General features: G+C 44.1%; 1 protein-coding gene across 7 annotated transcripts in view; it reads left to right on the top strand.

Annotated features, from left to right (window-relative positions):
* The first annotated feature begins 935 nt into the window (after window positions 1-935).
* The window catches only part of PTPN21 (protein tyrosine phosphatase non-receptor type 21), a 52,820-nt gene continuing 29,110 nt past the window's right edge, over window positions 936-24,645 (top strand). For 6 of the 7 annotated variants that reach the window (XM_081009417.1, XM_081009418.1, XM_081009420.1 and 3 more), the window contains exons 1-4: window positions 937-1,353; window positions 4,983-5,340; window positions 17,804-17,973; window positions 19,263-19,360. In XM_081009417.1, coding sequence (XP_080865543.1) covers window positions 5,161-5,340; window positions 17,804-17,973; window positions 19,263-19,360 — 448 coding nt within the window. In that variant the 5' untranslated portion in view covers window positions 937-1,353; window positions 4,983-5,160. Of the gene's footprint in view, window positions 1,354-4,982; window positions 5,341-17,803; window positions 17,974-19,262; window positions 19,361-24,645 lie in introns of all 7 variants that reach the window. The other variant, XM_081009419.1, reaches the window with a different exon arrangement.

Raw genomic sequence — 24,645 nt, forward strand, 5'->3', positions numbered from 1 at the left:
TTAATAATTAGATGCTGGCTCCTATGTTTGGAGGCTCCCAGCTTTACCCCGCCTCAGGACAAGACATAACTATTATTATCAGCAGTGCTTTTTTCTGGGGGGGACGCATACCCCTAAACATTTTGTGAACCTTTGTACTGTACAGTATTTATTTTTCCCCATGTGAACGATAAAATGGTCATTTTCTTCAGTCAAAATGGGAGTACCCCTAAACATTTTTTAAAGGAAAAAAACCATTGATGATGATGATGATTATTATTCCTGGTAAGCTTCCATGGGCAACAGTGGCGTAGCGTGGGTTGTCAGCACCCGGGGCAAGGCAAGTAATTTGCGCCTCCTAACCAGTGGATTTGCGCCCCCTAACCCTAACCCCCAGATGTTGCGCCCGGCCCCCCCTGCACCCCCCACGCTACGCCACTGATGGGCAAGACACTTTTGCCGCAGCAGGCTAACACGACTCGAGCTCGGGGAGGTTGTATCAATTCAATTTTTTTGGAGGGAGGGAGGGAGGGAGGACTATTTCGTTGTCGCCGCCGCTGTTGTTGTTCCAAAGCGACGGGAGCTTCACGGTCGTGGCGTGCGGGCGTTGAGTTTCCTTATCTTCCTTTCTTGCCATGCCGCCTCCTCCCTCCCTCCTCTCCTCGTTGGAGCAGCAGCTGTCCCATTGCTGACATTCCCCCGGCCGACATTCCACATCTCTGAGGTCATGGGGCTGCAAACATAAGAGGGCTGTGCTTTAATGACCGCGCGCCGTATCCTTCCGCATGGCTGGAGCAAAGGGGAACGCCTCCCTCCGGAGGGGAGAGAGAGAAAGAAAGGAAGGCAAGGCAGGAGAGGGAAGAAAAGAGAACCCCGCGCGCTCTCGCGGCGCACGCACGGGCCGCTGGCAAGCGCGGCGTGGAGGGAGCGAAGCGGCTGGGGGGGGGGGGCGCGCACGAGAGAGAGAGAGGGGGCGGGAGGCCGTCGTGTGCGCTCCAGCAGTCCGGGGGCTTCCTCTGTCACAGGAAGGCGGCTGGCTGGCTGAGGGGAAGCCTCCTTTGGCTGTAGTATTTCTCCTCCCTCCTCGGCCCCGTGGAATGAGCTCCAGCCTCGGTTTTTTCTCGCCTCCGCTGTTGTTGTTGTTGTTGTTGCTGAGGCAGGAAGTGGGGAATGTTTTCGCTCTGAGAGGAGCAGAGAGGTGCAGGCGGCTCTTCTCTTCCAGGGAAAGGGGACCCGAGAAGCCTTGCTGACCTTTCCACTCCTCTCAAAAAAAAGAAAAGGAATACCCATGAAATGGTTTCAGCCGGATTGCTCGCCAAACTGCGCCTGGATGGTTGCAGTTAAAAGTCCGCTGTCCTTGAATTGCTGCAACAGGTAAAGGGGCGGCGCGGTGGGCGGGGGGGGGGATGCGGGGATGCTGTTTTTGTTTTTTAAAAGAGTTGTTACACATTTCTAGCGCCGGGTTTCAGGATCTTCGCCGCTTTTTCTTGAATCACCCTTCTGAAGGCGGCAGTGCGAAATGAAGCCCCCAGCGAGCGGATCGGTGCCCTCGGCATCCTTTTTGGGGATGGTGTTCAGAGCAAAACTTGGTTAAGATCGGGCTGCGAAGTAGATCGCGGCGCCCTCTCGAAAGGATAAAGGACGAGTACCAAGGAGTCTCGTATCTCGGTGTCCTTGTTCATTTCTGTATGTCTTAATTGAAACCCTTCTTTAAAACGTAAACGCACCCCCCCCCCCCCGTTTTCTGCAACCCTCCCTTAATAAAGAATCGCAGCCAGATGGGCGGGGTATTATTAATAATAATATCACGAGGCTTCCTTTATTAGAATTATAAGACTAGATGTAAGAAGTTAGAAGGATATTTTGCAAACAAAATGATTTGTTTTACCCTTAGTACAGCTGTCAGTGAAACGCTTGCTGTTAGTTCAGTTGTTAAAAGGAGGGAGTGTGGTGGAGATGGTAGAGTTTCGTGCATTAATAGGGAAGGTATTTTGTGGGTTGCTTGTACTTGGCTAGCAAATGAATAAACAAACTAGTTTTCAGTCCCAGAGCAACTTTCATCCTAACACCCCTGCCCCCCAATTTCCAATAACATTCACACTTCCAAATGATTTCAGGGGTTAATTAATAAAATGAGGACATAATCTTGCTTTGTGGATTTTCCCCTTTAAAAATGATTGATGTATAATTAACCCAAAGGAAAAACCCTTTTCCTTTCCGTGCACTCCAGTTTTATTTTGGCCGTGTATGGAGTTTCTGGGCAACTGGAGAGGAAAGTAGCAGAAGTTAAGCGGGGAAGGTTGAGTCTTTGATATTGATATTAATACTTAAGTTAAAAGTGTAGGCTAAATCAGAATATAACATCTGAAGTGTTCCTAGACCTGCTAAATAGGGAACAATGATTTCAACATATGGTTGATTGGATTTGCTAGTGTTGGCACTAAAGTGCTATCCTCTTACTGAATGCAAACTCCCTTAATCGTGCAGATAGACATTATTTTGAAACAGGCGTATGTGGCAGCGGTGGCGGACGGGGGGACGGACGACTAATATGACAGCAGCTGGTAGCAGAAAATAACAGCTGCTAAACAAAGCTTGGTTGTGCTGTGTTTGCAAGAATTGTGCTTGGCCAGCACGAAAACTTGTTGAATAGGTTTGAAGCATTATTCTCCCCCAAGACATTTTATAATTGCCTTTGCTGTAAATGTATTTAAGTGTAGCAATGCTGCATGTGCTTTCCCCTTGGAAAATGATTTACGGTATATAAAAATGTATGGGGAAAGTGTCCTGAATTCTCATTAGAGCAGCCTCAGGAAATATTCCCACCATGTATGAACATGACTTATAAATTATTGGGGGGTGGGGGAAGAATTTATGTTTGCTTATGAAGTCAAAGCAAATGTTAGAGCAAATCTGATGGACTTTGAACATAATGGGCACAAGGCAGCCTGATCTCATCCAGTTTTGCTTAGAAGTGAATCCCACTAATTTAACTGAAAACCAGGAGTTAAGCGTGCATAAGATTGAAGGTTTAGACTTTAAGCATTGCTTCGTTCTTCCATTGGAATCAGTGCAAGCAAAATTGCTTAACTTTTTGGATTGTTCCATGCAGATTCCTAACGTTCACAAATCTTTTTATTATTATTATAAAGACCACCAAAGGTTTGCTAAAATGTCAAAATTCAGTACAGTATATGCCCTCTAACCTCGGAGTTTGCTCCTGCTTCTGAGCAGACATGTATAGAATTGTAGTGCAGGTTGGTCAGTGCTGAGGCTGAGGAGACTAGTTTAAAAGTCAAACGTTTTGAAAGAGTGCTTCATCTTTTAAAATGTAGTTGTAACTGTTTATCCCATGGATAAAGCACTGCAGCTATCTGCAATGGAGAACTAAATGGGAGCCTCCTCAGTAGACTTTATAAGCAAGAAATGGGTTGTATTCTTCACAAATATTTCGAGAGAATAATCAGAGTGAAGCCTGAAACTCATTTACTCTAGGAGAGTCATAAATAGAACTGCTGCAAAATGCATAAAGCTATGGATTGTAGTATTAGTGGGGTAAGTATTGTTTATTCATGAATGAATGAAGGTGCCATTTCTAGTTGGCTTTGTAATGCTTTCTTGTATGTTTTCGCAGTAAAGTGTGTTGGTTTGTGGAGGGGGAAGACTGTATATGTGGAATCACTTTTTTTCAACCTCCAAGTCATGATGTCTAAGACCACACAGAATTAACATGAAGGAAGGTTCTGTTACATTCTTGCGGCATCCTTTAAACTTAGTAGTGATCCTATGCTTAGCGCCAGGTTTATGTTAGGCTCTGTTTGGAACAGGCATTATTTCTGCACGGAAGAAGGCTTGCAATCTGCACTAGGTACTGCTAGGATGATTTAGGAAAGCCTCTGCTAGAATTTGGTTTTGAAAAGAGTTTAGAGCTGCCTCCCCCAATACAATTTTTCTGTAAAAATAAATAAATCAACATGTTTCATTTTTCTTGGCATGGAGATGTAAAGTAATGATGCATGATGATACGCTGTGCCTGTTGCGTTTCTGCCTGTCACACAGCCAGTCTACCAGTTCTGGCAGCGGTTTAAAGGGGTTGAGGCAATGTGATAGGATTGAAGTGGGTGGGAGAGGAACAGTGGATGAGAGCAAAAGTGAGGGAACAGGAAGAGGTACAAACAGCCTAGCAAGTAAATTAGCCAGAGGAGTTATCACCAATTGCAGTTCTGCTTGCCTGAACCCCTTTTCTCCTGATTTTATACATCGTGCATAACTCCTACTATTTTAACATGTGTTTAGTTTCAGCTGTGCATTTGAATGCTGTAGAAAATATGGAAACTTGATATGGTACCTGCCCAATAAATTAAAATATACATTAATCTTGTAGTTTGCTATTCCATAAATGTCCCTAATTTCCATATAGAACATGGTTGTTTTTTTAAAAAAATACCATTAGTTGCAAAACCCTTTTATCTATACAACATATACTTGTTACACCAACACAGATTAGTAAATCTTAAAGAGAGTTTGTGTAGTAGCTACAAATGTGAGCTGAGAAAGTTCCCAATTCCACCTAATTATCTAAGCCATGTATTTATTGGGGAGGGATAGATAAGCCCTATATTAGTCTCAACCTTCATCTTCCCCACCTGTAATATAGGGCTAATAATATTGGCTGAGCCAACAAGTTTGTTGTAAGGATTCCTGAGATCACGTAAGGCAGGCATAGGCAAACTCAGCCCTCCAGATGTTTTGGGACTACAACTCCCATCATCTCTAACCACTGGTCCTGTTAGCTAGGGATGATGGGAGTTGTCGTCCCAAAACATCTGGAGGGCCGAGTTTGCCTATGCTTGATATAAAGGCTCTGAGAGTTGAGGAATTTTCTGTGTTGAAAAAAAACAAGCTATACTTTTTTTTCGGGCTAAGCTCGCCAAATGTGAATGGACATTGTGAGCTAAACCCATCTCTTTACGTAAACTCCTCTTTGCTTTCTCCCTCCGCAGAATTTTCGTCAATGCTTCTTTTGCTCAGATCTTGGAGGAGGACCTGCCACTTTTTGATGGCTGCTGCTGCAGCTGCCGGTTGATCATCTGGGGACTTCATAACTCCTGACTATTCGTGGGAGGCAAGGCATTCCTGGAAGGCTTTCGGTGACTTCTTGTGAATGTGCTAGGGAAGAAAATGCCTCTGCCTTTCGGGCTGAAGCTGAAACGAACTCGACGCTACACAGTGTCTAGCAAGAGCTGCTTGGTGGCCCGCATCCAGTTGCTTAACAATGAGTTTGTGGAATTTACACTGTCGGTGGAGAGCACCGGGCAGGAAAGCCTGGAGGCCGTGGCACAGAGGCTGGAACTTCGAGAGGTAGGGAACGTGGTGGCAGGCTTGCGGGACTTTCCATCCTGGGATGGAGGCACCATTCAGGGGTTCCTGTTCAGGGACATAGGAAGCTGCCTTATGCTTGGAGAGACTATTTGCCTACGCTGGAAGGGAGCAGCTTTGCAGGGGAGTGGGTAGAGACCAAGCCAGACACACTGTTAGACAGAATGAGGCAACTGCCTCAGGTAGCAGATATTGGGGGGCAGTTCCCTTCTTTGGAGGACAGAGCTGTGTGGGACATATGACCCCCTAAACCGGCCAGCTGCCCTCAGTTGTAGGGGAGGAGCTATTCAGTCACCAGTGCTAAAGTCAGATTCAGCTGCCGGTCTAGCTGGCTTCTGTTCCTAGTATGGAGGCAACGGCAGGACTCCCTCTTGCCTTTAACCTCAGGCGGCTAAATGTCTTGGGCAGGCCTTACCTTTCCCATTACATATTCTTTTTACTGGAGATGCCAGGGTTTGGGTTTGGGTCAGGACTTGGAACCAGGGATTGAACTTGGGGTCTTAGCATTCAAAGCAGTTCTGTTCCTTCCTGTGAACATGTCACACCATGCAGTCCTCTTTGTCAGCATGTACATGCACAGAAACAGGCTTGTGCAAATGAGAGATAAATTCCACAGGTATATCAATGTTGAATCTGTGTTGCAGCCAAAACAACACAGTCTTGTGGCGCCTTGAAGACTAACAAAAACATTTAGGCACAGAGATTTCTGGATAAGATCCTGCTTCCTCAGAAGCAGAAAGTGGTCACCTAAAAGGTGAAGATAAATAATTTTTTTTTTTTTTAAATTTCTGTTGGAATTTATATATCACTTTGCTACTTCACTCACCCTCAAAGCAGCTTACATTCAACATGCAAATAAAAATATGATGTAATGATCAGTTTAAGCTGCTTTGAACTTTTTTTTAATGTTGCGTGGGATAAAAGTATAATAAAAGACACATTGCCTTCTCCAATGCTGCTCAGCCCCTGAAATCTCGTTAAAAACATGCTGCTAATTTCTGCTGCATTCTGTACTTTAGAAGGCAAAGACTTTTGGTTACTCCATCCTGGCTTGTTGTAAAAACAGCCTGTATGTGCAAAACAATGGCAGGAACTCTTTCTGCGCTTGGAGCTCTAGCCTTTCCATGTCCACTAAATTGGAAGAGTCCTGAAGATATATGAAAATAGGAAATGGCCCTGAGTCAGACCACTGGTCTGTCTAGCCCCTGTCTCTGGCTGGTGGGAGCGCTCCAAGATCTCTCCCAGCCTTGTTACCTGAGATCCCTATGGCACGGATGGGGTGGCCCTCCAGATGTTGAACTCCAGCTCCCATCCTCCTGCATCAGCAAGTCATGCCAAATGGAGGAGGCAAAGGAAGCAGCAGCAGCAATGTGCTTCATTTGGATCACAAAGTTGCAGGGTCCAACTTTTCAAAGTGCCGAACCGGAGTTACCTTGGTGCGGCGTGCTCTGTTTTGAACTGTGTGTGCACGTGGATCAGTCCCGTTCTCTGTAACGAAGCAAACGCTTGCACATTGCTCCACGTGGGGCACGGGGCGTGCTTTTTCTTCCTTCATATCTCTCACAAAGTGGCCCTCACTGTGTGCAGCGAAATTGGAGTTCAAGATGAGTCAGCTCAAGGTGTCCGGTTGTTGACGGAGATTTTGCATGCCTGCGAGCAAGCATCTTGCCTGCACGTATATTTCCTCATGGACTTACATTAACACTGTTGACCCCTTAAGTTTTTCTTCCATTTATTTTCCATTTTATAAGTGTGGTGATAGAGAGGAAAGGGTGCCAGAGAAATAAAGAAAAGCAGGTCCCCACCCACTTTTGGCTCCTGTCCTGTCAACACCTGTTGCAGCTCTGCCAACCACTGCTATGTGGCATTCAGCAGATTGTGCGCAAGGAAATGTTACCCTGCTCTAACCACTACCCCACAGATATTTTTCGCTATCTGATCTGTGCTTCTGGTATCTAGGACAGAGTCAGAATTACGAGGGATGGCAGCAGTGGCATAGCTAGTGTTGCTGAGTGAAGGGTCTGGCCTGCTTTGAATGTATCTGAGTAGAGATGGCTGTTGCGGCAAAGTTAAGAGAATATCATTTATGCTTGAACTGTTAGCGGTAGATCCTGCCCTTGCTGAGGAACCTCTTCTGGCACTGACCAGTGCATGCACCCCTTATGAAGGACACTCCAGTCACCTGATCCTCTTTTCCATTTTAATTTGGGTTCTGAAATATTTTGGGAAATGGCAGGAACTCCTTGAAGTGACGTTAGTAAATCAGATCTAGGGAGTGCAAACTAGACTGCTGAATTTGAGCAGGCTTCCTCACGCTCTCCAGGACACATCGTCGTACAGATTATTTTGACAAATAAATACTTGTGCAGCAAAAAAAAGGAAGCAGAGTGATGATGGAATGGGATGGGATAGGAAAGGAAACAGAGATAAGGTAGAGAACAGCTCTCACTAAGTGTGAAAATAATATTCTTGGCAAACTGAAAACATGTTGTTTTGCTTCCAGTGCTGTTAATTTTTTTTAATCTGAAACGTTGAGGCAGTTATGTCCACTTTAAATATTACATAATTTTGGAAGACTGTTTACCACATTCCAGGTGTGGGTTGCTTCTGAGGCAACCACCTCAGGCCTGTATTTTCAGCCATAAAGCCACCAGAGGTCTTGCCTGTAATTTTTTTATTCCATTTTTATCCCAGCCTTTCTCCAAGGATCCTGGGAAGGTATATATTTTATAACCTTTTTGAGTCCACAGCTCGCTTAATCAACTTCATTCTTTCTGCAGAATCCCTGTGGGGCTCAGGAGCCCCTGTCTGCAGAGCTGGCAGCCTCTCGCCCTTTTCTGAACACCCTCTTGTGGAGTGTTCCCTCAGCCTCCTTTCCTCTCCCCTCTCCTTGGGAGTCCTCCAGTCAGTTGCTGCTGCTGCGATCCCTTGTCTCTAAGCGTCACAACTTAATTTGAACCCAGGTCTTCTTGGGGGCCTACTCCAACAATCTAATCCAGGGCTGGGGAATTTACGTCCCTCCAGATGTTGCTGGACTACAACTTCCTTCATCCCTGACAACTGGCCTTGCTTATTTGAGCTGATGGGAATTGGAGGCCAACAACATCTGGTTCCCCTGCCCTAACCACTATACCACACAGTGATTACAGCAACAAGTCTCTGACCTTGCCTCCTTTGTTCTTTGCTGTCTGTAAGGCATCCTTGAGTTATCTTTGTAGCAAGATGAGTCCACATGGGCCATGGTAGCTCCTCCGGTAATGTCCTCCTTTCTGGGACGGACAGTACTATTGCTGGGAGGGCCTCCACAGGAACTTCTACCATGATTCAAAGAAGTATTTTGCATCGTCTCCCATGCTGAGAAGACAACCTAAGGAGAAATAAATGGGGGGTTAAAATTCACTGAATGGGGCACCGACACCAAGAGGCAGGGAACAAGAGTTGCCAAAGCAAGTTGACGTTGGAGCTAAGAGAAAAGAGCAAGGAAAGTGCAGGAGGGGAGAATGAGGGCAGTAGGGCAGGAGGATGGAGCAGGGAGCTTGAGGGAGCAAGCCAGGGCAGTAACAGGAAGCAACCGGGATTAGAGAGAGACTGAGCCAGAAGGCGGCAGATATCCCTGGGGCTTATCGCACAAGCATTTAGTCTGGTAGGCTGGCACAAAATTTAGAATCCATTCAACTTCCAGGGTGTTAAAAGGAAAATGCAATGGTCTAGTGCAGGGGATAGGCAACATGGTGTCCTCCAGATGTTGTTGGACTACAGCTCCCATCAGCCTTAGCCAGTGTGGCCAGTGGTCAGGCATGATGGGAATTGTAATTCATCAACATCTGGAAGGCCACCATGCTAGCTGCTCCTGGTCTAGCCCTTATGGTTTTGGAGAATAGTTTAGTCATTACTTGCAGAAGGCTTAGGAGAGGATGAAACATGGAATAGTTTCTCTTAACAGTCTGTCCTTTTCTGCCTCTTTCTCTTCTACAACTGCTGTACCACTTTGCCATCTAACCAAAGTCACACCACTGCTCAGTTGTTCTTTCTCCATCAGTGAAACCTGCATATATTATGTAAAATAATATGTGCCTGTTCATCTGACGTAATTCAGCCCTGAAGGTTGTGTTTCTACGCAATAGATTTTTTTAAAAATGCCACATGTCACCTTGTATATGTTGAAAGCTTTGCTTTTGGTCCAGTCTCCCTCCCCCCCTCCCCTTTTAAAAATTATTGTGCACTGTAAACATGATGGAAAAAGCTAGTTTCCTAAAGCAGGGTAGGCTAAGGCACATGTATTGTGCTATTTGCAGAATGTGAATTGCAGGGAATGTAAATACAATCTGGTTCTCTTTTGACACACCCTGGCTAAGAGGCCAAGTGGTAAATGCGCCTTCATTAAATTCCAGGAGTCAGTGTGGGCAGAGTACAGAGATGATTGAATGGAGCACAAGCAAATTTTGCTAACGTAGTGTGTTCAAGAGACTGAACACTCCCTGCAAAAATGCATCCAAAAGCATTTTATACTCAGTGTCAAACTATAGACAGGATGCCAAGTTCCATGTTTCTTTTTAATTCTCTCTTTTTATAGATAAAAAGTTGCCCTGGAAGATTGTGATCAGGAGTAGAGGAGGCAACGGGCTGCACAACCCCTTCCTCTTCTAACATTATTTGGGCCACTGCCACAAAGATTTTCTTCCCTCAAGAGTGAAGATACATGCCCATTTTGCACATGGTGTCAAGCTATAATTTAGCATTATGTGCATAAGCAGCAGTGAGCCTCAGCTTGGTGTGCATCCTGCTCTCTGGTCTGTCTTCTTTACTCCTTTGGTGAAGCTGTGAAAAGATTGGCTCTTCAGATAACTAACTTTGAACTGAGGGAGAACTCTAGTTTAAACACAGGCAAGCCTGGGTCAAACCGTGGTTTATTATCCTGGCCTATCAAGCTACAGTTGAAACTAACAATGATTTCCTTCTTTTCTAACACAACAGGCAACTCTAGTTATTTTAGAAGTGGATACTTCCAATTTCTTTGTTGTTACAGCAGAAGAAGAGAGTATGTTCAAGGGAGTATGTGGGCTTGATTCTTCATGTTGCTCATGCACACAACAATAAGTTATGGTTTACACCCAAAACAGCCCCCATTTCCCCATATTTCTACCCCAAAGGCATATGAAGACAGCACAGGGGCAATATTTAATGGAAGCGTGGCCGTAGGTGAAAGGGTTAAGCAATACCTCATTTTCTGCTATTGCATTTCTGATCACAGCCTTGCAAGGCTATGTTCCCCATCCCCTCATTTTAGAAAAAAGACATTACATTGAATAAAAAAGAGACACACAGTTATGTGAAATGCCTAGCACGGCCCTTTTGTGCTAAGCATCAGGCCACAAAACCAAGAGCCCTTGGGCTGCAGCTGAGGCCTAGCAAAGTGAGCCACTGAGGGCGATTTGTTCTCAGACTTGAGAGCTCTCTTGAGGAACAGAAGATAAGAGGGATAGCCACCAACTTACCACAGGTGAAAATGGTGCACAGGATGGTGAAACTAAAAGTGAAGTCCAGCACCCTAGCTGTATGACCTGGTGGACTGTGGCAAGACCAACACGATCCAAACTTGAGCATCTTGGTCACCAGAAACAGGAAATGAAAAGTATGTGCAAGCAGATGGCCCCAGATGCAAATTTTCAGTCTCTTTAGATTCTGGTGTCTGGAAATTTGCAGATACTCTCAGAAATCTTGCCTCCCTAGAGAAATGTCTCATTTGTCTGATGGGCTGGTGCTAATTAAAAGATAATCTTTTAGAACATGCATCTGCCACATAGCTAATTAGGTAATAAGTCAGTGTGAGTGTGATTGCTACATCAAACACTATTGCATCGTGGATTTATGGCATAGGCTATGATCCACACACTAATTAAAAAGACTTGGACGGAAGCCTGTTCCACTTGGAATAAAATTGGCTCCAACGTGAGTATTGTGACCAGACCTGTTTGTGAATTGCCCATTCGCCTTAAAAGGTGACAAAACTGATCTCCATTTCAAAGCTGTAGGATTGCTCACAAGGACCGTGTATCTGCTTCAGGCAAAGTCTGAATCCAGAACTAAAATGGTTTGCTTAGGAAAAATTCAGACTTTGTCTTAACATTACCAAGCATCAATGTTATAGTAATAGTAATAATAATTTATTATTTAGGCCCCACCCATCCGGGTGGGTTTCCCTAGCCACTCTGGGCAGCTCCCAACAGAATATTAAAAATGCGATAAAACATCAAGCATTAAAAACTTCCCTAAACTGGACTGTCTTCAGATGTCTTCTAAAAGTCAGATAGTTGTTTATTTCCTTGACATCTGATGGGAGGGCGTTCCACATGCAGTCATCACTTAATTGTGTAGGGCAAATAGCTTAAATAAGCAAAGAAACATTTCCATGAAGAATACTACCACATAAATCAACCAGTTCCTTCTGAAGGTGAATGGAAGAAATTGTCTATGTTCTGTATTTCTACTGTAGGTTAGAAACTTATGCCGAATTGTGGGGGAAACAATCTCACTTTGACCTCATAAAACCCTTAGCTTATAAGTTATTTCCCCTCAAAAAAGGCTGTTTGCCATACCCTAGCATTCCTCTAAAACTGGGCTATAGTCACCTGTGCTTCTGCAGGCAGGTGAATTATTAACTCTTTAAAGTACAAACCCATATCTTCTTCCTCAAACAAATTTAGGAGAGCTACCCAAGCAGTAGTCATAGCGTGGTGATCTGTTATCGCACCAATTTCTTGAAAACTATCATTGGACTTTGGACAAATCCCACTTTGACGATGAGTAGTGGAAACCTGGCAGTCCCTCCAGCACCTTGGTGGGGATGAGGGAACCGCATAAGGCAACTTGCATGGTGCTGAGCACCATTTATGCACTCATTTTAACCACAGTTTCCCATCTCTCGCTGGGATACAGTGGAGGGGGTGTTTGTTCCACATATCTTGTTCAACCTTGTAACGTAGGCTGAGCTCTTTTCCTTGTATTATTCTGAGACCATCTGGACTCAGATTTTAAGAGAAGTTGGTAAAGTTTCAAAACCAGTCCCTTCGTGCATCCATCACTATATTTCACTATTTCCCCCCCTCCCCCAAATCCAGGAGTTGTCTGGTAGCAGTTTCTCACATAGCCCTTTTGTTCAATAGAAGTGGAAAGCTGGACTCAGAACAGTCAGGATAATTGGAAATCTCTTCTGCCAGAATGGGGACCACGTTTTCAAAAAAGTTGCAAAGGTGATATAGGACTTTATTGAGAGATAATCACTAATCTGGCCTGCTGAATTTAGAGCTGCTTGTAGGTGCTATGAGGGGCTTCTTTCTTGACTGCCATTGCTAAGCCGCCCTCTGCATCTGAGACGGCTTGAGTCAATCAGTCCCGGGCATCTGGTGTTTTGGATTACTGTTACGAAGTAATCTGCAAGATTTTCAGCTGTCTGGGTAGTATAAAAGTGTCTTCACCGGATTCGGCAACAATTCATGTTCTCAGTTTCAAGGAAGAGAGATCTAATAATTTTACTTCTCATCAAAGTGCCTTGGACTATGTGAATACTAAATTTCATGGTTTTGAGTCATATGCTCATAGTTTTGGTACCTATTGGTGTGCCTAGGTAATTTTGAAATCTGAATTTAGCATTTACTTGTGTATGCACTTTAGATGGTTATGTTGTGTTGGTCTCATATCTATTTATCGCATCTATTACACATACCCTGGTGCATCCATATCACAAGCGCTGGAGGTTGTGGCATGGTATACAAGACAGTGTGAGCTTCCATAGCCTTGATACCCCATGATGCATGGACCATCCTAGATGGGGGGGGGGGTTGTTTCCAGTGTTCAGCAGAGCAGGACCATTTAAATCAATGGATATGTCAAGGTCCAATAACGTCAGTGGTTCTACTCTGAATGGAACTTACTTAAATGCCACCCTTGGTTAGGATATAAACACTTGCCTAAATCCCGTTGAAATTAAGTGAAGTTCATGTTTCCTTTGGTGTGTCCTGGCAGTTGGCTAGAGAGACCAGAGATAATTATTCTGCTATTATATCAGCTGGGGAAGTCCCATATGCAATGTATTCGCAAGACGAATATTCAGAACTTTATAATGTTCTCTTTGGAGTACTGGCCCAAGTCAGTCTTGCCTAGTTTTAAAAAAAATACTGTTCTTTTGAGGGAAATCTTTCTTTGCCCCTGCAGCTCAGATTTCCTTAATTCGGTGTTCTGTTCCCCACATATATTTTGTATTAGTCGCAGGGTTGAGTGCTACCCTCCCTCCCCACCCCAGATGTTCCATGCGCATTCAATAATATTGCTATTTCTTGTACATCTAACAAAGAGGGCAATTAGCTGGAACATAACTGTGTAGAAAATCCACGGTCCTTTCTGTCTAGGGTTGATTTACTGCCCGGAGGTTGAATGATGAGTAAGTTGCTAAAATAAATAAACCTTGCAACAGTGTTAATCTCAGAAGCTTAACATATTTCAAGAGTTATGTCATGTCGTTTCTGCAGGGCTAGGTAATCTCTTGTGCTATGGATAGCTTTAGCCGTGATTACAAAGTGATTCGCTTTTAGCCCATTCAGCATCAGTGCTCCAGGATGCCTGAATGGCACCAAGAGCTTGCGAAACTGAAATATACCTTTGCAGCCGTGCGTGTGAGCTGGAAACAGCACATTTTATCCCAATTCTACGGGGAATCGCTTCTCCCATCTCAGGAGCTCTAGAACTGAAACACTAGAACTTTCTGGTTGTCTGAATTTGGTCTTTTTCTCTGTAAAGCCAAAGGGGTAAACAACATTCTGTTGTATGTACTTTAGATTGTGTCCATTTTATAGTGGCAGCATCAATTGTTACGTTTTGTGCAAGTTAGAAAGGGGAGGGCAAGCTTGTTATCAATCCAGTATTGGCACAACAGTGGCATACGCTGTTGTTGTTGTTTGTTGTTAGCATTAGCATAGCAAACCATAGCATATGAATGGCACATCTCTAGAAAAGGAACCACAATAACATTCACATTCATCCCTTCTTTTGCTTGCCTCTCCCTCCCTTCCCATGCACACATGTCTAGATTGCAATCTCTGGCAGGCAGAGAACTGCCATTTCAGCTAGAAAATCTGAACCAATAAAAAATGGGCTTATTTTCTTATAAAGTAAAACATTGGCGCTTATCTTTTATGTTCACATTAGTGGATGCAATCTAATAGGACAGTAAGGAGCTCTCACATTTCCATGGCGTTTCCAACAGTTGCAAACCAAGGCACTATTCCCAGGAGCACTGCTGTTTTTTTTGGATCATGTGACAGGAGCCCATGCTATACCTCACCATTCACTATTTGGTTTTTTGGGGGGGGGTACATTTTGCATGTGATTACATATATGAAGCAGCTGGTCTTCATAATAATAATAATAATAAAATTCATTTATACCCCGCCCTCCAGGGCCAGAGCCAGGCTCAGGGCGGCTAACACCAGTAAAATTACAGTAAAAACATAATGGGGGGGGGGAATCAATTTAAAATACAGGTTAAAATGCATTTTAATTTTTGTTTCAATCAATTGGGGGTGTTTTGTCCTGGGAAGCCATCCTTGAATTCAATTAACTAACTAAATGAGAAAGCCAACAGTGATAGGGAGCAAGGAGAAGCCCCTGCTTATTTCACCCTCTTTATTTTGGCAGCTGTAAGCAGAAGAGGGCAAGAGAAGGGAAAACAGAGGGGAAGGGGTAGTGGCTACAAAGCAGTGGGCCCATTTGGGTGGGGCTCACTAAGGGCATCTTGCCAAAGGACTCCCTGCCCCAAAAGCTAGGGATGGCACCCTGCTCAAGAGATTTGACTGCTGAAGAACCAGGAGGAGAAACCTTGAAAATTATTATTATTATTATTATTATTATTATTATTTATACCCCACCCTCCCCGGCCAGAGCCGGGCTCAGGGCAGCTAACAACAGTAAAATTACAGTAAAAACATAATGGGGGGGGGGGAATCAATTTAAAATACAGGTTAAAATGCAATTTAAAATGCAGCCTCATTTTAAAAGTAGCCCATAGATCAAAACCATAAGAAGAGGGAAACATAAGGGTCAGACCGAGTCCAAATCAAAGGCCAGACGGAACAGCTGGCCTTTGGTGCAAGGATGGTGATAATTCAGCATCAGTTGCTCAAACACCAAAATGTCTCAGTGGCCAGCTTAAATCATGGCACAGAGCCGAAAGATTAGCAGTGGTAGCCCACATTTGTTACTATAACCGGCAAGCCTGCTAAATGCATTAGCACCTGGGCAGATAGAGATCACCTACAGTGATGGCAGCTTTGTGTAAGAAGCATTATCATAACTTCAAGCAAGATCAAGTGCCAGTGACTCCCAAACTGTATGCCAAGGCACACTAGTATGCCTTGAGAGAATTGCTGGGGTGCTACAAGCAATTACCGGTAATGCATTAATTAAAAGAATCCCATGAAACTAAAGTTCCTACCAACAGGAGAGGGTGTCATGGCCTTTGCAGACACTCGAACTCAGGACGCAAGGGAGAAACGTGCTAAGAGGAAGGCATGCTTGGCAAATCCACACCGTGATCAGCTCCCGCCCGGAAACCAATGTCCCCACTGTGGAAGGACGTGTGGATCCAGAATTGGCCTCCACAGTCACTTACAGAGCCATTGTTAAAACCAAGTTTATGGAAGAAAATCTTACTCGGCTGCGAGTGATCACCAAAGAAGAAGATACAGATCCACTGTTCTGGCCTGGTCTCCTGCCAATCAGCTGTCATTGGGGACTGGCCACCTTGCTACATCATTGCGCTGATATAATTTGATCATTCTCAGATGTAGCAGGGTTGCCATGCATCTTTGCATGATGAGTTATACTGCTCCGTGAGAATGCTCAGATCAGTGACTCTTGCAGAAATGGAGCAGGTGGGAACACTGGAAGCTGCCTCATAAGCCAAATGAGGCCACTAGTCCTTCTGGCTCAGTATTGTATTATTATTATTATTAGTAGTAGTAGTAGTAGTAGTATACTGCCCTATACCTGCAGGTCTTAGGGTGGTTCACAGGATAAAATCACAATATAAAAACACAAAATACATAATCAAAACAAAACAAAAATAACTCAATAGCCGCCGCCCCCCCAATATACTGTCTTTTTCCATGTATAAGACTATATTTTCCCCCACATTTTTAAAGTTTCAAACTGGGGGTCGACTTATAAACGGAATGTTTAAAATATTTATTTCTTAATTTTGGTCTCAAAAAAATAGGGGTCGTCTTATACATGGGGGCGTCTTATACACTGAAAAATACAGTATATTGACTGTCAGCAACTCTTCAGGATTTCTGTACACAACATGTGCTCTGCTGCTGGTTCCCCAGAGGGGAGGTGATTTTTTTGGCCTTGTTTTAGTCTGGTGTTGGAATGAAATGTGCCATTAATTTTGTTATCCTTAATAATAATAATAATCCTAATAATACGGTCATCTCCAGGCTTGACTACTGTAATTCGCTCTACACGGGGCTGCCCTTGAAGCTGTCCCAGAAACTCCAGCAGGTGCAGAATACTGCAGCAAGGCTCCTCACGGGGTCTCTGCCATGGGAGCATATTCACCCAGTGCTTTTCAAACTGCACTGGCTCCCGGTAGAGTACAGGGTCAGATTTAAGGTGCTGCTTTTGACCTTTAAAGCCCTTCACGGCCTAGGACCCTCGTACCTATGGGACCGCCTCTCCCAGTATGCCCCACGGAGAGCCTCAAGGTCCATAAATAGCAACACCCTTGTGTTCCCGGGCCCTAAGGAAGTTAGATTGGCTTCAACCAGAGCCAGGGCCTTTTCAACTCTGGCTCCAGCCTGGTGGAACGCTCTGCCTCACGAGACCAGGGCCCGGCAGGATCTGATTTCTTTCCGCAGGGCCTGTAAGACAGAGTTGTTCCGCCTGGCCTTTGGCTTGGAGCCAATTTGATTCCCTCCCTCTCTTTCTTTTTTCCTTTCCTTCTCCTCCTGCGATGACGCTACATTTTAATATTTTAATGTTTCAATATTTTAATGTTGTATTTTAATTTTGTTTTTAAGTTTTAATCATTCAGCTTGTTTTTATTATTGCTTGTAAGCCGCTCTGAGCCCAGCCTTGGCTGGGGAGGGCAGGGTATAAATAAAAATTATTATTATTATTATTATTATTATTATTATTTATTATTGTACTCCTCAAATAGCAGAAGCTTGGGAAGCACCACTGTAGAAACTGATTTTATTTTAATTGTATTGCTTTTCTGCTTTGTTGCTTTCCCCCCCTGGGCTCCTTTGGGAGGAAGGGTGGGATGGAATCTTTTAATAAATAATAATAATAATAATAATAATAATAATAATAATAATAAATTAACTGCAAAGTGTTACAGGTTTTACTTTGGAATAACTGAGCTCTTCCTTTTGCCCTTTTCTCCTAGATCACTTATTTCAGCCTCTGGTATTTCAACAAGCAAAACCAGCGCCGGTGGATAGACTTAGACAAGCCTCTGAAAAAGCAACTGGACAAATATGCCTTGGAGCCGACTGTATTCTTCGGTGTGGTGTTTTATGTGCCTTCTGTCTCCCAGCTTCAACAGGAGATTACCAGGTGAGTGGTGCAAGCATGCCTGCCATGTTCTGCAATGAGGAGGGAGCATCTTTTAGCTATCTTTACCTGGCACTTTTCAGCCTGTAGTTTTCTGTGTTTATCTTCTTTTCAGAACAGTGAGCATGTTGTAGGTTGTTGAGGTTAAGGTCTGCCCGTGTTCACTAGAGAGCCAGTGTGGTGTAGTGGTTAAGAGCGGTAGTCTCGTAATCTGGGGAACCGGGTTCGCGTCTCCGCTCCTCCACATGCAGCTGCTGGGTGACCTTGGGCCAGTCACACTTCTCTGAAGTCTCTCAGCCCCACTCACCTCACAGAGTGTTTGTTGTAGGGGAGGAAGGGAAAGGAGAATGTTAGCCGCTTTGAGACTCCTTAAAGGGAGTGAAAGGCGGGATATCAAATCCAAATTCTTCTTCTTCTTCTTCTTCTTCTTCTTCTTCTTCTTCTTCTTCTTCTTCTTCTTCACTATCAGCTTTTCATTTTAATTAACCAAAAAGGTGTAGCAGGCAGGTAAATTATATTAGTGCACGGTGTTACACTCTAGGTGTAGGTTCCCGTCAGAAGCCGCACCATGAAATCCATGGGGCACCAGCTTCTAAAAACTTTTCTTCTAAACAGAAAACTTAGTTTGTCAGTAATACTACTTAGGTCGAACCAGGATATTGGATTTAGGATTAAGGACAAGGTAAAATATGCACTCTTGCCCCACCTTTAGAAATTTTTATTATTTGAGTTCTTAACTATGACACAGGTGTGGATACGTTTTATCTTGTCCCGTAAGTGAACCTCTCCTGCAAATAAAGTACGCTGCTTTTGATTGAGGGTGCTGGTGGTGGGGGAGTCACATTTTATGTGTGATACAGGGTAGTCCCTCTATTCTTCTCCTTAGCGTGGATGCTAAGGAGTGGATCTCCCCCCCGCAAAAAAGTCAGGATGCTCCCAAGTTCCAGACCACCTCTAACTGTAGCTAGAAATGCGACTAGGTTGTGTGTTTGGCAGCACACGGTCAGAATCCCCATTCTGACCCCTGTGCCCAGACTCCATGTTACACACCCAAACCCAAAATGCTGTCTGCAGAGGGTGATCATAGTGTCACCCTTCTGCCCAGACAAGCAGGAAAGAATATAATTGCGCAAGCATAAAACAGGGTTGGGTCACCTCCAGATGTTGCTGAATTATAACTAGAGTCATCCCTGACCTTCGCCATGCTAGCTAAGGATGATGGGAATCCATCGACCTCTATATTCACAGGCTTCGGAAAATTGCCCTGAATGCATGTTCTCTTTCCATAATAGATACCAGTATTATCTACAATTGAAGAAAGACATATTGGAAGGAAGCATCCCATGCACGTTTGAGCAAGCAGTGCACCTGGCTGGGTTAGCTGTTCAAGGTAACGAACATGTTTAGCTGATTTTAGGAGCTGCTTGAACTTTGTGTTCCTGGGAGAAGTGGGTGCATGGCCCACAGTCCACCAAGGCTCTGTCCCCTAAAAGGCGTTTCAGCCCTTTTCTGTGGAGCAATCTGGGTTGAGGGAGCTTAGGCTTACAGCAGCTGTTTTTCTAGCCCATGGCCATCGTTGTGTAGCTGTTAGCTTTTCAGCTGGGGAATACTCTTTGGCAGGCTAGAGATAGCAACAAACTCCAGGTCCCTTCCCGCTCACAACACTGCGAGGTAGGCAAGGCTGAGAAATGGAACTCCCTTCCATTTGAAGTCAGTTGAACTTCTGGCACCTCCTGAATACTTTTACAGTGGTGCCCCGCAAGACGAATGCCTCGCAAGATGGAAAACCCGCTAGACGAAAGGGTTTTCCGTTTTGGAGGTGCTTCGCAAAACGAATTTCCTATGGGCTTGCTTCGCAAGACGAAAATGTCTTGCGAGTTCCTGCGGGGTTTTTTTCCTTCCCCCCCCCTTTTTCCCAAGCCGCTAAGCCGCTTATCAGCTGAGCCGCTAAGCCGCTAAGCCGCTTATCAGCTGATCCGCTAAGCCGCTTAACAGCTGATCCGTTAAGCCACTAAGCCGCTTATCAGCTGATCCGCTAAGCCGCTTAACAGCTGATCCGTTAAGCTACTAAGCCGCTTATCAGCTGATCCGCTAAGCCCGCTAAGCCGCTAATAGCGCTAATCCGCTAAACCGCTAATGGGCTTGCTTCGCAAGACGATAAAACCGCAAGACAAAGAGACTCGCGGAACGGATTCTTTTCGTCTTGCGAGGCACCACTGTATTTTAAACTGGATTCTGATTTTATCATTTTGTTTTTGTACTGAGTTACTCGCACACCACTTACAGACAATTAAGTGGTATGTAAACAGATGATGTAATAAATGAATGAATGATGTTTTGCCTAAAGCTTTGTTAGTTTGATTGAGCCTGGGATTCAAGCGCCGACACTCATCACTCTGCCTAGTCTGCTGCACTACACAGATCTGGTGTGGTACCCATAACTAGTTTCCTAACCCCAATACATACTTTTTAAAAGTGCTGTTGTAAACTTACATGTAACACAATAGTAGCTTTATTTTTTATGCTGTAACTAAGATAAGTAGGTGATAACTGTTCCTTATTTAGTTACCCCTGCTGACAGCATCAGAAGATTGTATTTTTATTTTATTTTTTTAATGAATCACTAATGTGTTGAGGTTCTGTGACACCCCACTTACAGACTAGCAGTTATAAAACAAACTGCTGTGTTGCTGCCATTCCAGCTATTAAGATAAGGAGGGGTTCATCTTTCAGTACTGATTTGCCGATTCAGGGAGTTTTAAGTTCTTTTTTTTAAAAAAAGAAAAACGCACAGGTAGAAAAGAACTCACACAGAAACGATTACTTATTTTAGACTGATGCAGTAGCAATGATCAGAATACATTGAAGATAAGAATACATTGGCCTTCCAGTATTGATTTCCTTTTTCTTTTTAAAATCTTTATTTTAAATATGGTTTGTGGGGGAAATCAACAAAATCAAATAATACAATATATAAATAATCAAGATCCATAAATAAGGTTCCATGCACTCAATTGCTCATACAAATTGCACATGCATTGATGCACCCGTGGCTCAATCTACATCTGCACACGTTCTTCCTCACTTACGACAATTGCCATAGTCCAACACCCACCAGTGCATAGCTAGACAGGCCTTGCTGTAACCCTGCTAGCTTTACATGATAAACCTAAAACCGAATTCACTTTTGGGAATCCATGAGCGGCGCATTGAAACAAATCATTTTCTTGTCGCTTTTAAACTCCCGTCTCAATTCTTGTTGGGTTTGCAAGATCCAGACCTTAGTGTATATCAACGGAACTCTTCTACCATGTGCCTCCTTGTTTGCAAATGAAATAAAAAATAAAATCATACCACTCATCCTCTGGATACTTTTAATTTGTGGGATTTCCCCCCAGAGAAGGACTATTTACCATACCTGCCTTGAGTAGCAATACCCTATATGATTCCGAACTACAGTTTTCAAAGGTTTTACTATGGATGCCTGTGCTGCTGTAAGCAAGTGCAAAATAAGCTATTCATTTTTTAAGATCCGCAACCTCCCCTGCGTACAAATTCAGTAGAGCCAAATAACATTTTTTTGTGTTTTTTTTATCATCGGAAAGTCACATCTCCCAAGAGCATGGCCAAAAGGCTAGTACAGTGGTACCTCGGGTTACAGATGCTTCAGGTTACAGACTCCGCTAACCTGGAAGTAGTACCTTGGGCTAAGAACTTTGCCCCAGGATGAGAACAGAAATCGCACGGCGGCGGTAGCGGGAGGCCCCATTAGCTAAAGTGGTACCTCAGGTTAAGAACAGTTTCAGGTTAAGAACGGACCTCCAGAACGAATTACGTTCGTAACCAGAGGTACCACTGTAAGAAACTTTGCAGGGAAGTGTGCTTATTAACATTGTTAATAAACTGCAGGTACTTTATTAGAATTGTAGAGTTGGAAGTGACCGCGATGACCATCTAGCCCAATGCCCTGCAATGCAGGAATCTTTTGCCCAACATGGGGCTCTAACCCACCACCCTGGGATTTAACTATCTCATTCTCTACTGACTGTATAATTGTAGAGAGGATAGCTCCAATAACAGCGCTTTATTTTAGAAAAGAGTTGGAGTCAAATGCAGTCCTGCATATTCTTTTTTGTGAGCCTTTAGGTCAGGGGTCAGCAAACTTTTTCAGCAGGGGGCTGGTCCACTGTCCCTCAGACCTTGTGGGGGGCTGGGCTATACTTACAAAAAAAAAATATGAACGAATTCCTATGCCCCACAAATAACCCAGAGATCCATTTTAAATAAAAACACACATTCTACTCATGTAAAAACACCAGGCAGGCCCCACAAATAACCCAGAGGTGCATTTTAAATAAAAGGACACATTCTACTCATGTAAAAACATGCTGATTCCTGGACCGTCCAGGGGCCGGATTTAGAAGGCGATTGGGCCAGATCTGGCCCCCGGGCCTTAGTTTGCCTACCCATTCTTTAGGTTGTTTTTTAAAAAAACAACAACAACCTGTGACTGAATGGTATATGCATGACTACAGTACCACACAAGGTGTATGAACTCTAGCTCAGACAGCATGATTTGAGCATGCCCTACAAGATACTCAGGTTTCCTTTGGACCACTTTAAAACCATTAGAGCCGCAATGCCTTTTGACAGTTGCAGGATAACTGCTTGAATATAGGAAATGTGCTTTGCAGAAACTGAAGTTAAAACCAGGCTGCCCAGAACTATAACGGTATTTCAAAAGGTAATAGCAAAATGACTACCCAGACTGTTGAAATTGGCTGTCATTTTCTGAAATGCCTTTGAATGATGCATTCATTCTCCCTTGGTATGTATATCCAGCACGCTGAAGGGAAGTAGGCTTTAATACCTAGGAATTATGATTTTGTTCCTTTCCTACAATCTTCATTTTCCTCCTTGCCATTTTCAGTGGCGTTACCTACCTATAAAGCCCATTTCTACTATTTTACACAGAAAATAGCAGTGAAATTGCAGCAGACTCTGAGCAGAAGCTATGCAGTGCAAATTTGCGCTGTCTCTCCCCACTCCCACCCCCACCATCGTATTGGATTTTTCCTTTCCCTACTTCTGTCTTAATGTTTTCCTCCTTTACTTTTATCACTCATCCTCGGTTCCATTGCTCATCCTTGCTTACTGCAGAATGTTAGGTCCCAGGAAGGAGAAGAAGTCACATTCTTTCTGTGTTCCCATGTACTCTAACTGTCCCTGTTTGCCAGAGGCCTTCCCTTTCCTTGGTTACCTGTCCCAAGTAAATTACAGTTGTTATTATTGTGTTCCCATTTTGCCCTTTTAGGGATGCCCTTTGAAATGGCGGTGGCATGTGAGCTGCTGGAGTTGTCCTGGTATGCCCCACAGAGGACCTTAAGGTCCACAAATGACAACATTTTGGAGGTCCCAAGTCGCAAGGTGGTTAGATTGGTCGCAACTAGGGCCAGGGCCTTTTCAGTACTGGCCCCGACTTGGTGGAACGCTCTGTCACAAGAGACTAGGGCCCTGAGGGACTTGACATCTTTCCGCAGGGCCTGCAAGACCGAGCTGTTCCACCTGGCCTCTGGTTTGGACTCAGTCTGACCCGTATGTTTCCCTCCCCTTATGGTTTTGATGGGCTACTTTTAAAATGAGGCTGCATTTTAAATTGCATTTTAACCTGTATTTTAAATTGGTCCCCCCCCATTATGTTTTTACTGTAATTTTACTGTTGTTAGCTGCCCTGAGCCCGGCTCTGGCCGGGGAGGGTGGGGTATAAATAATAATAATAATAATAATAATAATAATAATAATAATAATTTTCAAGGTTTCTCCTCCTGGTTCTTCAGCAGTCAAATCTCTTGAGCAGGGTGCCATCCCTAGCTTTTGGGGCAGGGAGTCCTTTGGCAAGATGCCCTTAGTGAGCCCCACCCAAATGGGCCCACTGCTTTGTAGCCACTACCCCTTCCCCTCTGTTTTCCCTTCTCTTGCCCTCTTCTGCTTACAGCTGCCAAAATAAAGAGGGTGAAATAAGCAGGGGCTTCTCCTTGCTCCCTATCACTGTTGGCTTTCTCATTTAGTTAGTTAATTGAATTCAAGGATGGCTTCCCAGGACAAAACACCCCAAATTGATTGAAACAAAAATTAAAATGTTGTAATAGATTGCATTAACACATTAAGAATGTAGAGTAAAAAACCACCAACCTATAATTGGCGCAGCTCAAATGCCCAGCACAACAAAAGCTTATTTTCCTGGTGCCAAAATGAAAGCTGGTGCCAAGCGGGCCTCTCTGGGGAGACGATTCCATAGATAAGGAGCTACTACAGAAAAGACCCACTCTCTTAAAGAGATCAGATGAGCAGGCAATGGCAGCAAGGAGCAGCAAAAGCCAGGCTAGAAGGCTCAAGGCATCAGTAGTAGGTCCCTCTGCTGAAGGATGGGGCTTTGCCTGACAATGCACAACATGACATTTTACAACCTGCAGAGGCACATTTTGAGCTGCAGCAGCATAATATCGGACGTTTGTGTATTTAAAAATATATCGTAGCCCAAAGAACAAACGGACCGTCTTGGCTTTTAAAACCAGTGGAGGACGACCCTAAATGAAACCAGCATAGCACAAGAGAAAGTTGCATCCTTCAGCGATTCATGATGCTCACAGACAGCAGTTTTTAATTTGGGTAGAG

Source organism: Podarcis pityusensis (assembly GCF_964106645.2).
Source record: "Podarcis pityusensis genome assembly, chromosome: 1".
NCBI lineage: Eukaryota > Metazoa > Chordata > Lepidosauria > Squamata > Lacertidae > Podarcis > Podarcis pityusensis.